This window comes from Lontra canadensis, unplaced genomic scaffold, assembly GCF_010015895.1.
Source record: "Lontra canadensis isolate GAN:19392208 unplaced genomic scaffold, GSC_riverotter_1.0 scaffold76, whole genome shotgun sequence".
Lineage (NCBI taxonomy): Eukaryota > Metazoa > Chordata > Mammalia > Carnivora > Mustelidae > Lontra > Lontra canadensis.
Window position 1 is genome coordinate 9,366,354 of NW_022631070.1, and position 13,807 is coordinate 9,380,160.

At 58.8% G+C, this 13,807-nt stretch overlaps 1 protein-coding gene across 1 annotated transcript in view; it reads left to right on the forward strand.

The window, feature by feature from the left end:
• The window catches only part of ADARB2 (adenosine deaminase RNA specific B2 (inactive)), a 356,683-nt gene that overhangs the window by 239,244 nt on the left and 103,632 nt on the right, over positions 1 to 13,807 (forward strand). The window contains exons 2-3 of the mRNA XM_032881678.1: positions 5,162 to 5,248; positions 12,625 to 13,532. Of these exons, the coding sequence (XP_032737569.1) occupies positions 5,162 to 5,248; positions 12,625 to 13,532 (995 nt within the window). The remainder of the gene's footprint in view (positions 1 to 5,161; positions 5,249 to 12,624; positions 13,533 to 13,807) is intronic.

Sequence of the window (13,807 nt, forward strand, 5' to 3'; positions counted from 1 at the left end):
ATTGCCTGGGGGGGGCGGGAGGGGTGCTCAGTTGGTGAAGCCTCTGCCTTCAGCTCAGGTCATGATCTCAGGGTCCTGGGATGGAGCCCCGCATCGGGCTCTCTGCTCTGCGGGGAGCCTGCTTCTCCCTCTGCCTCTGCCTGCTGCTCCCTACTAGTGTTCTCTATCTCTCTGTCAAATAAATTTTTAAAAATAATAAAATTTTCATCTTGCTTGGTAAAAAAGCAGTGTCATCTTCGTGAAGCACGCTCAAAAAAACAGGGCCCCCTCACAGCCCCTCATGCCACCGGCGTGGGTGAACGGAGCCTTCGCGGGCCTTCGCGGGCCGGTGGCGTGCGTGCCCAGCCCTGTGTGCACCTGCCGCGGCCTTTGCCTCCCCTCCCCCAGCCGGCTCTCCCCTGCTTTGCAGATATGTGCATGTCCTGATGGGAATCCAGGGCGGTCTCCAAAGGGCTCCCTTTGAGGTGGCGACTGTTCTTGCTGCCACAGAAGAGCTTCTGAGAGAGACCCGAGCTTTCCCATCTGTAAAGCAAGCAAACCCGTCCTTGCCAGCAGCCGAGCTGCACGTCCCCCTCCGTGTGAAACCTGCTGCCTGCTGCCCCTGGTTTACTTTCTCATCCGTAGTGCTTTTTTTCCGTTAATATTTTCAAACGACCAGGTGTAATTTACATATGGAGACACGCAGCCTGTACGTGTTAGGGCTCATGACAAACGGGTACACACACGTAACACATCATTCTGGAAAGAACCCCCCGGGCCTGCCAGCAGCCAGCACCTGACCCGGGAGGACCCCTCTGACTCCTCTCTCCAGGGAGCCGTCTGCCTGTTGGGGAACATCACATAAATGGAGTTCATTAGCACCTTCTCGTTGTGCCAAGATCTCTCTTGCTCAGTATAATATTTCCAAGATTCATCCGTATCGTAATACATTTTACGACGTCCGTTGTCTCCACTGTTGATAGTTCCCCGTCCTATAAACGTAGCCCAATTCATGTACCCATTCTTCTGTTGACGGGTAAGCAGGACGTTCCTAATTCTGAGCTGTAATGGATAAAATCTCCCTAAAGAGTCTTGTACAAATCTTTTTCTTTTGTGGCATATGTATTTCCTTTTCCTCGGGTAAATATCTAGAAGTGGGATTGGTGTATACAGCCCAAGTTCTCCCAGAGTTACTGGTGGACGAGAGTCCTGATTCCCTGCCTCTCCCCGCATCGGGCTGTCCCGGTGGGTGTGTCCTGACACAGGTCTGAGCTCGTAACTTGCGTTTCCCCACCGGGCGGCCCCGTGGAGCCCTTCGGGACGCTTATCATTGGCTTCTGCGTGTTCTCCCTTGTCGAGTTTCTGTTCAAGTGTTTTGCCCATTTTTAAAAATTTGGATCTTTCTACCCTTTATTATTAAAGTTGGAAGGGTTCTTATATTCTGGATACAAATCGGTCATCTTGATCGTAAATCTATTATCCCAATCTGGGGCTCATTTTTCGTTTTCTTAACAGTGAATTTCAGCAAGCTGAAATATTTAATTTTTAATTTTGATGAAAACTATTTTTTTTTTATGATTAGTGCTTTCTGCATCCTAAGAAACCTGCTTCCACAAGCACCCTGAAAGTCTCAGTATTTTCTTCCACAAGTTTTATCGTTACAGCTTTTACGTTTGGGTTTATGACCCCTTTTGTGACAATTTTCGGGTGTGGTATGAGGGAGAGCTCAGAGTTCCTTTTCCCAAGCTGGTGTCGAGTTCTTTCAACACTATTTGTCTGTAAGACTTTCTTCAGCCCATCACAGTACTTGGAGATCTCTGTTGGAAGCTGGTGAGCGTCTCAGTATGGCGGCATTCCTGAAAGCTATTTCGCTCTGGCCTGTTTATCGGTCTTCAGGCCACGTGCGAATCGTATTTGTCCTTGGTTATCAATATCCTTGACAAACGTGATCTCACGGGGTTGCGGGGAAGAGCTACTGCCCGTGAGGTCCTGGCCATTTATTTTGCAAACAGCAACGAGGTTCCAATGCAAATGTCCTAGGTCGCTTGGGAGACACATCGGAAATTCTTGGGTGGCCCGTGGCCGCCAGGCCTTTGCTGGAAGTGGTGCTTGGCTGGAGGATAGTCCAGGGCCACTGCTCTCGGGGGTCTGTTTCCAGCTGGCGTGCCCAGCCCCCCTTCCGGATACTCCCCCTACAGAAACACCTTCTCCATCTTCCAGACTTTACAATGGGGTGCAGGGCAGGCGGGAGCCAGCTTCTCTCAGTGGACCCCAGATGTCCAGAAGGGAGCACAGTAGATGTGCACAGGCTGTTTTCCATCCGGAACCTGCACGAGCCGGTCTCAGGACCGGGGTGAGCCCAGCACAGCCCCACACCGACACCATGTGTAAGGAGACAGCCTCCAGCTAAGACGCAGGCATCCAATCATTCTTGTAGTAATTTTTCTAAACAAAAAATGCAATTCCTGCCGTCCTCCCTAATGATGGGCCTAGGCTGCCACCTGCCCCCTCTTGGCACAGAGACGGTGACGGCAGGCGAGCCTCCGGAAGAGCGGGTAGGCCCAGCAAACAGGCTCGCCGCTCTCCAGGCGTCCTGCCTTGAGCAGGCTGGTGTGTTTGAGCTGGAGGAGTTGCTGGGGCATAAAAGAGGTTCAGATAGAATTCTGAACATCCTGTTAAATGTGACTTACTAAATTGGGGGGAAACACACAGAAGGTAAAACCTGCCATACTGACCATTTGCAAGCATGTTGTTGGGTGGCTTGTGGTGCGACCATCACCACCATCCACCTCCCGAACTTTCTTCTTTTCTCTAACTGAAACTCCGTCCCCATCACACACCGGGTCCCCTCGTCCCCCAGCCACTGGCTCCCACCGTTGCATCTTCTATGTCTCTGGGTCTGACTCCTCTGGGGACCTCAGATGCGTGAGCCCCGCCGTGTCTGTTGTCCTGCGGGAGCCGGCTCACCCCCGTCCATGTCGTGGCCTCGAGCTTGGTCACATGGGATAATATTCCGTTGAGCGCACAGGCTACATCGCGTCGTCCATCCTCGTGTCAGGGGCACTCGAGGGTGCGGAAAGCTCTGTGAGACCGTGCTTTCCGTTCTTTTGGGTGTAGACCCAGAAGTGGACATGCTGGTTTGTCATGTGCCCCATCCGTGCACAGCTGTGAGCTGGCGGCCCACGGCGGATGGCCCCGCAGATGAGTGGGTCAGGTCCACTGGCCGTCTAATGCCCTCCTTGGAGAAATGTCTGTCCAAGGCCTTTGCCTCGATCTGCACTTCAGACATACCGGATGCTCTTTTAGGCTTGAAGCCTGGCCCACCCCACGGTGCTAGGGATTTACAGAAACTGAGTAAGTGCCCAGGGTTTATCTAACCCGGGTCGGCTGCTTCTGTCTGCCCGGTCTGGGAAGCCTAGAACGCAAGGACTTTGAGGATCTGAAACAGTTTAGACTAGTCCGTAATTTTGCTAAGGCGAGCTCTGAAACGGTTTCGTGTACTTTTGTGGGTGTTTGGCTGGTCGCCCTGCTTTATTAGAAAAATGTAATTTCATTTCGAGATGCCCCAGACTAAATCACTTGAGCTTCACACTCTTTGTGTAACATTATTGGGAGCCCTTAATGAAATTATAACTCAAGCAAGAGGCTTCATTCCCGTGTAGTAAATTAGCTTGGGCTGAGAGGGCCTGGGAGAGCCCACCCCTCCCTGGCTGCGGCTTCTCATTCCGTCGGATGAAGAAAGAGCAGGCATTTTATATTTGAGTTATTTATTGTTCTCTCTGAGTGAACATTATATCGTTGCCGTCCCTACTGGAAACGCCAGCTGTTAACAGGCTCCTGAATGGATTTCAATGTGAACTCCCCGGGCCTCTGGAAAGCTTGGGTAAAGAGAAAACAGGCTCAGAATTGCAAGAAAAAGAGCACATTGCCCCCGGCCGAGCGCCCAAAGGCTGACTGCAGATGAACCCCGGCTGAGGGTTTCACGCAAAGTCACACTCAGATGTGTGCACAAAGGGAGCCCATGAGGCGGCCGTCCCTCTTCCCCAAGACAGAGGCAGACGCTGGCACAGGAGGCACCAAAGACCAGGCCCTCCAGCGCCAGCAGATTCCTGGCAGCGGAAGTGTCCCCTTGGCAAAGTAGCTCAGCCCCCAGGGCCAGGCCAGACACAAGAACCACCAGGACCCTGGGAAGGCCCCCGTCTTGGCCCCAGGACACAGGGGAGCAGGCGGGTGTCTGAGAATGGGGAGGACTGCGTGTGCCATCCCTGGACACACTCTCCTCTGCCCTGGAGTAGGCTCCCGCGTGGACAAGCGCTCCTAGCTGCTGAGGTTGGATTCAGTCGGCGGAATTTCTACAGAAAGGAGCTTTTCCTTCAGCCCCTTTGTTTGTCCTTTTTTAATGTCTCCCAAGTGCATTCCCATCCCAATTCCCCGATCTCTCCGTTTAAGAGGGAGACTGCGGGGGCTGTAGGTCATGAGCAGTGTTACCCTGGGTCCAGCTGCCCACCCCAGGGCGGACTCAGGACAGCTGTTGCCTCCCCGCCCCCCACCAGGGTGCAGGCAGAGGGCGCGCTCTCGGGCCCCGTCCCTGCTCCGTCGCGCGCCCGTCTGCAGGAGGAACAGAGGGGCCTCCGCCCGCACCTCTCCCTCCTGTGCCACCGCCCCTCCCGCTGCCCAGACGCACGCCGAGCGCACTCCGGGCCTTGACAAGGCCCCCCCGGGGCTGCACTTCAAGCCCACAAAGCAGGTTCTCCGCTCACGGGAGAAACGGTCTCGACTGTATCGGTGTCTGTATCGGTGTCTCGTTAACTACAGCTCCTCCTTGCTTCACTGGTTTCACCTCCCCTCTGCGCCCCGCCCGGCGGCCCAGGAACTCATGGAGGGTTGTTGCCCCAGAGACGATCGCTGAGTTTTGAGGGACACAGAACAAGAGGGGAGATGCCAAAAATGAGGAAAGAAGAAAGATGGAAATCGTGAAGTTGAAAATTGAATGGAGAGAGGAGTTTGATAAAAATGCTGTCAGAAATTCAATAAAAGACTGAACCAGAAGGAAATGGCTGAAACCAAAGCGAGCGTTTGGCCTCCCTTGCCCGAACCCTGGGTGATAAGAACGTAGGAGAGCATTGAGTTTTTCTGAAACTCGATGTCAAAAGTGCATTTCCTGTTCTTCTTTTCTTTCCAGACAAAGTAAGCATGTTGTCAGCCTTCATCGCTCCCTTCAAGCACTTAAGTCCCGGGGCCACGAACACGGAAGACGAAGACCGTCTAAGTAAGCAGTTTCCCCATGCGCAGAGGGGTGCCCTCTAATGCTCCCAAACACTGAGACCTCAGAGTCATGGGGGGACTGTCTGGGCTTCCCGGAGCAGGAGGCTCTGCTCCCGCTCCCCCACCCCCTCCCTGAACCCCTTCCCCAACGTGAATCACATCCCCACCCAGAATCCCATCCCCACCAGGGATCCTGTCCCCACCTGAATCCTGTCTCCACCCAGAATCCCTTCCCTGCCATGAAATCCCCTCCTCACCTAGAATCCTAGCCCACCTGGAATCCCGTCCCCACCTGGGGAGCAAGACATTTGCAGTGACTATATAACTGAGAACCCCAGGGATTGTAGGGGGAAAAATCAGTTCTCCTGCGCCCCTCTCCTCTCTTTCCGTTGTTTTTCCCCTTCAAAAGGAAAGGAGGAAGGGAGGGAGGAAAGAAAGGAGGGAGGGAGGGAGGAAATGAGCACAGTTTGTACAATTACTTAACAAGGGAAAGGCTGGACGGGTGCCTACCTGTTGAGGCATTCCCGGCTCGTGAAGGAACCCGGGAGGCAGCAGAGCAGTGCGGTGCGGAGGGACTCCGAGCGGCCCCCTGCTGAGACCACGGAGGGACCCCTGGGGCGGGGGGCAGGGCTGGTGTGTGGGGGTGGGGCTCCCGGACGTGACCGGCACACTCCCAAACCCCAGACCACACAGATACCTCCTGCATTTCAATATGACCTCACTGATGGGCCATCCTTCCGCCAAGCTGACGGTGCAGACTGATCAAGGCTTGAACTCCCCAGGACCTTGACCAGGACGCACCGCGGGGGGACCCGCAGCCGCCGCGCTGCCATCAGCTGGTGAGACAACGGCTGGCAACAGGACCGGGGCTGAGGGCAAGTCCCGCGTCCCTGCCGGAATCGAAGTCGCAAAGCAGAGCAGGGTTGCGGGTTGCAGAAATCAGGACGCGGCTCCCTGGGCCACCCGTCCGGGGCCCCTCCTCAGCCAAGTTCGCAGACACTTGTCCGTCGTCTCAGGGTCTCAGCGGGAAAATCTCCAGGACTCGGTCCGTGTGAGTACAAGGACCTCACAAATGTGGACCACGTCCGCCAGCCGCAAGCACGCGCCCGCACGCGCCCCAAGCTGAGCGGGACGTGTGCACGCAGCAACTCGGCTAAACTCAGGAGAGAACGCGCCGAGACGGAGAATCTGCCTCCTTCGGTCGGGGGCTGGGACCTGCCGAGCGTAGCTGGAGCCCGCATGGGGCGAGACCTCCTGGACGGGCTCTCCTGCCGTCCCTGCTCCCCGCGAGCCCGCGCCAGAGGTCCCAGCGCCTCGCGGGCATAACCCGAATCACAGAGGTGGGATCAGAACGCGTGGGGCCATGTGTGAAGACGTTTGGCCTGGAGCGCGGTAAACGCACAAACTGGCTACTTCCCCTAACCGGTGGGAACCTATGGGGAAGATTGACTTTTAGTTGTCTGTTACACATTAGAAAGCCTTTGCAACGCTTGGAAAATCCTCACTTAGAAAACCTTGTTCCCAAACACCGTTCAGAGCAAACCTCCAATCGATGGCCTGACCGTGCCTCCTAATACCGTCGACACCGTCTCAGCAGTGCCCTGGGGGGTGGGAGAGGAGTGAGCGGGGCGAGCGGGGCGTGGTGATGTGTGATGTGTGCTATACGTGTGCACGAACACACCTGTGCGGTAGAGGCGAGCGTGACGGGGAAGTGTCCTTTATCCCTGCAGCCTGTGACGCAGGTGTGTCTGCGCCGTGGTTAGGCAGGCGTGCTCAGCCGGCTCCTGTGTGGCTCACTCTGGGCACATCGGGCGGGCTTTCCCATGGCCACCGGCACTCGGCACCTCTCCTCCCTGGAGCCTGAGCTCCCACTGCCAAGTGCAGAGCTGGGGCCAGGGGTCGGTGCCCGGAGACACTCAGCCTGTCTGGAAGCCGGCCTTCGATAGGGTGGGTTTCCGCTACGGATGTCCTAGACAGCAGCACGTTGGCAAGGCTTCCTGCCCGAGTGGGCAACTCTGGAAAGCTTTCTCCTTAAATGCTGAGAGGGCCTGAGTCACTGCCCTGGCCTGTCGCCGCTGTGCCTACCACTGACCCAAGCCACCCAAGGACAGGTCACTCCCTGCGCTGCTGGTCTGGAGGGAGGAAGACCCACCCACCAAACCTCCTTGATCCACACCCAGACGTGGGGCAACCACCACGTCCAGGACCACATGGGACACGTCCTCAAAAGGAAGCACCTTCGTCTGACACAGGGTGTCAGACCTGCGCTTCTGCAAGCCGGCCCACGTGGCCTCTCAGTGCTCCCGGGGCATGGATGTGCCACAGTGACCTCCTTCCCACGCAGCTTCTCACCCATGAAGCACCAGGGCCTCCCTCTGGCCACTGGCCTCGCTCCTGTGGGCCCCCATCTGATGCAAATGTGGCACACCAGATGGCCGGTTCCTGGTGTCCTACCACCTGCAGCCACGACGGCGCCACTGTTGGCCACACCCACAGAACAGCGCCCCGTGCTGTGCCTAGTTGGAGAAGTCTGGCTGCCTAGGTGGAGAGGACAGACGGACGCTGGCCCCAGAAAGGGGGACAGCAGACAGAGTGACGCAGATGCACGATACGTGGGCACAGCTGCCTGCTGGAGCTGGACGCCGTGAGACCGCGGGCATGGACCTCCCCCTCCACGTGGCCTGTCCACGTTTGAAGGATGGTGTCAACACACAAGGGCAGCCTACTGATCAGACTTAACTCTGGGAGGAGATATTTCGCCTGGAAAATAAAATTTTAGCCGCAGCCACACCAGTGTAAAATTCTGCACTCTCTCACTAAAATGCAATTCTTGCACGCGTGGGACCTCTCCTTTTGCCAAGAGGGAGAATGCACTCACCGGCCCAGGAGATGGACCGACGTGAGCGCAGACGGGAAACGGCCGCTTCCCGTCCTCCCGCAAGTCGCTCACCTGCGTCTCTTGGGCCCTGGGCGGCCTTTGAATCGCCGGCGATCATTCCGTCTAATGGAGTTCGAAGTTATTTACCTGATTTTTTTCTACTTTCCACAATGGAAGGACGTGAGTGACTCTCAGAATCACAAAGCCACCATCAGTGGAGGTCTCGTGTTCGATGCAGGGAGGATGAGGGAACTCGCCCTGGGCCGGTGTGGGCGCACAGGACACCTGCAAGCGCTTTCCTCGGAGCAGGACTTTGCTGAGGGAAGGCATGTGGGATCCAAGTCAGAAATCTTCCAGCATGATATGAGCCTTCAGTGGGGGCTCCGTGGGGTGGTGGGAGCCGTCCTGGGCCCCCAGACCCATCACCACGTCCTGCCCCCGTCTCTGCCCGCTAGCATTTGCCCGCAGGCTGACGTCTACACACCGAGTGCACGCGCACGGAGAGTGGGGACCGGCTCGCCACACAAGTGACTCCCCAGTCCAGCCCCCTGCGGGGAGGTGAGCTGCCTGCAGAGCCGCTCTGAGCCCGACCCACTGTGCGTCTCAGAGTTAGGACGGGCACGTAGAGCAATTATTTGGAAGAATGAATTCCAGGGTAGGATTAAAGGACTTTCTAATTCTTACAACCTAGTATGACCTGTCCGTTTGAGCTGTTCCTAGTGTACGTTTTCAGAAATGAATCACTTTTATCATATAATAAACATTCTAGTGCCAAGGTCTACACCCCAGAACCCACAGAGAGTCCGGGCAGGTGGGCTGCCTCCCTTCTGTCACATCCTTCAAGGCAGGGGCAGCCGTCATCTCCACGGTGGCCATGATCGGTCATCAGGAAGCACAAAGCCTGGAAGCCCGTGGCGTTCACGGACCCCCATTTACGGATCACGTGGGAAGTTGCACGGGTTGCGTCCCCTGAGCCGCACAGAAGCCCCGCATGGCAGGTTCTGTGTGCCCCACTCAGCCACCAACACTCTTTCCTGTGGTCTCCAGACAGAGGAGCTGGTGCTCACACCGCCCGTGAGGTCTGGGGTAGCCCACGGGGCCCAGGAGCAGGAGACTCAGCTGGGAAAGGAGCCCCGTACACTTGGATGCTGCGGGGTCTGGGGAGCGTGTGTGGGGGAGGTACTGCACAGCATGGCCTCACTCCCACTGCTGGCTCACCTGACAACGGAGTAGGGAAGCCTATTAGCTAGCGGAGAGCAAAGTGAAAACCACTGGCTGGTTGGGGAGGGGACTGCGATGGACCCCCTTCCCTGGGGAAGAAGGAAATGTGCATTTGTGAAGTCAGAACTGGGGTCCCATAAGAAATTCGTGTGGGACTGTGGCGGCGAAACGCCCACAAATGGGCATCGGGTTTTCCCGATGGCCGTGACAAAGTGGTGTGTGGTGTCCCAGAGCAGGCCTGTGGGTCTGCAAGCCTGAGCTGCAGAGCGGGTGGGGTCCCTCCACCATGCAGCCTCCCCTCCCCTGTGCCATCCCTCCTCTGGGGACCGGGACTCACTGTGCGCATCCTGCAGGCGTCCGTCCGTCCGTCCCCCGGGACCGAGCCTCCCAGAAGACAAAGGCTATTTTCCCTCCGACTGTGTCGGGAGCCAGACGGACACTGACTCACGGGAGCTCTGATGACGACCAAAAGGGAGAGAAGCGGGGTGTTTTGTGTTGCACTCTGGGGCCCATGGGCTCCGCGACAGAGGGATGTGCTCAGACCAGCCTCGAGGCACCCCACAGCCACCCGGAGCCCACACACTCTGGCAGGACAGAGGCTGTTACCCTGCTTCCTGGGGGTCCCGGAATTCCAGGGGAGACAGCAAGGAACAGCGCCGGGGCGTCTTCGTCTCTCTGTCCTGCTCCCATCAAGGAGATGTGCTTCCTGCACGTCAGGGTTTGGGCACGCTCGGAGAACCGTCGCAGGCACGCGCTGTTCAAGCCCACATCTGCCGTTCTCAGGAAGTGCAGTGTGGACACGTGGAGGGACCTGCCCCTGGTCACATGCCCCTGAGACACAGAGGGGACGTGGGTTCTCGTGCACAGGAACCCCAAGCTGGCGGGGTGACCGCTGCCCTGCCAGCCTCCTGCTGCTTCTGCCGACCACGCTCAGACCCCACAGCCAGTTAGACGGAGTGCTCGGCCGCGGCGGGGGAGCCGAACCCAGTCTGCGCATCTGCAGGAACCAGAGCTTGTGCCAGAGCGTCGGGGACGGGGCCCAGAAGCCCACTTTGTGCCTCAGTTATTACTCACTGTTGGATATTATAGAAGGGGCCTCCGTGCCACAATCCGATAACCGTGGCCAGTGCCACGGACAATGGTAAAGATGGCAGCTGTGGCTGCTGTGCGTCAGGGAAGGGAGGGGAGAGAATCAGTGTCAGTGCGGGTGGAGGGGAACGTCCGTCCATGAGGGCTGCTCCTCCAAGATAACCTTTTCCGCCTCGAAAGGCAACAGAGGTCATCTGATATGCTGGCTGCTTCCCGGGCGCTAACGGTCCTGGCGATCCCCACCTGAGGGAAATCAATAAGAAATTAAAGCGCTCCCAGCCATTTTCAACGCAATCTAGAATGGGGCTTTTGGGTTGGGTTGTGGTTTCTTTCCCATCTCTACGTTCAGGGTGAGAAACTGCATGGTTAATCTGATCTACTGTGTCTTGGCCTCAAACACCGCCGTGATGGAGCTCCCGGCTGCCGGACCCTGGACGCATAGTGATTAACGAAAGAGGCAGAGATTAAGTGCTTGATATTTGGACGGTGATTATTTCTACTAAAACAGGCTGTAAATGCAGGGCATCCACCTCTAACCTACAAAATCCTCGGTGTCCCACCTTGGAACAAAGTCCCCTCCGCAAACCTAGCACTGCGTCTCCGCAAACGGGGACCGCGGCCCGTCCGGCCTGGCCAGGAGCCCCAAGGGCGCGTCCCCCACAGAGGGCACCTCTCTGCGCCGGCGCGTGGCACGTTTCTGTTATATTCTTCGCCAGCAACGCCACGGGGCGAGGTCACGGAGCCCAGCACGCTTCCTGCAGACCAGCTCGGGGGCGGGACTGAGGGGAGCCCACACGACGTCTGCCCACGAGCTACGGCCAGTGTAAAAAGCACCCCACGTTTCCCCGTGCCTAAGAAGAACAAACTCATTCCTGACTCCAGGGCACTTCTGCACGGGCCCCGCCTGGCCCCGGGGGCTGCCTCGCCTCCCCCGTCTGCCGGAACCCGGGGCCAACCGCGCGCAGCAGCCTCACCGCCGCCCAGAGCCCAGCACAGGGAGACCCTGCGAAGGAGCCAAGAAAAACAATGGACAATTCTGCACAAAATACACCTTACAGCAGCCGCGAACGTTCCCGGGACACTCCCATCTTGACCAGCAAGCCCAGATCTCGGCTCCTTCGAGAACATGGGGCCATGACCCCACACAGGGTGGGTTTGAGGAAGAAGAAGGGCAGCACAGTGGAGGTCTGAGGGAGGCTCTGTGACTGGCGCCCGCCCCGCTCACCGCAGCTGCCCTCGGAGGATTTCAGAGGAGACCTGAGGGGTCAGTGCACTGGTCATTCACCCGCGGAGCCATCGGGACTCCTGTCCCTTGGTCCCCAAGAGATCCATGCCTGAGGTTTCCAGAACAGAACCGCGTTACCGGCCGTGAGATGTCCAAGATGTCCAGTCCACGGAGGTTAAATGATCGTGGCATGAACTCCCCACCCACAGTTAGCCAAGGATGGCTTTCCTCAACTCACTTCATATGATTTCTAGCAAAGGAAGGAAGAAAAGAGCCATTGCAGACACAAAGGAAGTGACCCTCTGAGCCCGCACTGTTTCCTCCTTGTGTCTCGGGGGAAGCAGGAACATCTGGAACCTTTACCCCGTGTGTGAGGACCCCACAATCTGTAATGTCTGTGCCCGTATAACACGCACCAGTGATACCCTCACCTGTGCATTACTTTCACCTTCTAGCACATTCCCGAGGTCCAGCCCACTGACGCACACAGCTGGTTGCCCCGCAGTGTTCTGCTGTAACGGGGACGACGCCATTCCCCCACCACCGCCCTCGGCGGGGACAGCCTCCCTGACCCTCAGCGCTGCCCACAGCAGATGGGAGGACAGGACCGCCGGGCCGTTTGGTCAGGGCAACGCTGAGGGTCGCCCGGGCCCAGGGCAGGCAGCTGGCCTCAGCCCCGACACATCCCAGCCCAGGCCCAGAGCAGCAAACGGCAGCAGCACGAGGGGGCCACGCTCCCCACATGCGCCCCCCCCAACAGCCTTCTTCTCAGAAACGCGTCCCTGAGAGACGCGCCCGGGAATCCAGGTCCTTCCACTCGGCCCCCACTTCTGGGTGCTGTTTCCACGGCTCCCGGGCCAGCCAGCCGTGCGGGCGCCGGGGCGCAGGTGTGCCACGCGGCGGGACCGTCTGCCGTCCATCACGAGCTGCCAGGGCCCGGGGTCACGGCTGTGTTTCTCGCCCGCAGGTACCAGCAGCGCCGACGTGAAGGAAAACCGGAACGTGAGCAACCTGGAGGCGCGGCTCCTGCCTGCGGGCGACAGGGCCAGAGGCGGCGCGCCCGGCGTGAAGAGGAAGAGGCCCCTGGAGGAGGGCAACGGCGGCCCCCTGTGCAAGCTGCAGCTCATCTGGAAGAAGCTGTCGTGGTCCGTGGCGCCCAAGAACGCGCTGGTGCAGCTGCACGACCTGCGTCCGGGCCTGCAGTACCGCACGGTGTCGCAGACCGGCCCGGTACACGCGCCCGTCTTCGCCGTGGCCGTGGAGGTGAACGGGCTCACGTTCGAGGGCACGGGGCCCACCAAGAAGAAAGCGAAGATGCGGGCAGCCGAGCTGGCCCTGAGGTCCTTTGTGCAGTTCCCGAACGCCTGCCAGGCCCACCTGGCCATGGGCAGCGGCGCCGGCCCGTCCACGGACTTCACCTCGGACCAGGCCGACTTCCCAGGCACGCTGTTCAAGGGGTTCGAGCCGGCCGCCCCCAGCGAGGCCTTCCCGGGCCGCCGCCCCGCCGACCCCGGGCTGCTGCCGTCCGCCTGCCGGCGGGGACGGCTGCTCTGCCACCCTCTGGACCTGGTGGGCCCGGCGCGGCCAGACAGGCCCAGGCCGGGCCCCGCGGCCCCCGGCGAGAGGAACCCCGTGGTCGTGCTGAACGAGCTGCGCTCCGGCCTGCGCTACGTGTGCCTCGCGGAGCCGGCGGAGACGCGGCGCGCCAAGAGCTTCGTCATGGCCGTGAGTGTGGACGGCAGGACGTTCGAAGGCTCAGGACGCAGCAAGAAGCTGGCCAAGGGCCAGGCGGCTCAGGCCGCCCTCCAGGCTCTCTTCAACATCCGGCTGCCCGGCCACATCCCCAGCAGGAACAGAAGTCACCTCCTGCCGCAGGTGAGATGCGCAGGTGGCCGGGGCAGGCGGCGTCCTTCAGAAGCTAGGAGGACGGGCGGTGGAGGGCAGCAGGCAGACCCCTCTGCCCGGACCGCAGGCCCCCTGGGGCGCACGACATCCTCCGGGAAAGCCAGGCTCTGCCCGGCACCCTCCACGGGCCCCGTCTCCCAGCCTCATCATCAGGATTGACGTTTGGGGGTTGGAGAGAGTGAGCGCGTGAGTGTAAAGAGTGTCCAGACCCTGTGTTAGCCAAGCTCGCCCTTGAGACAGTGATA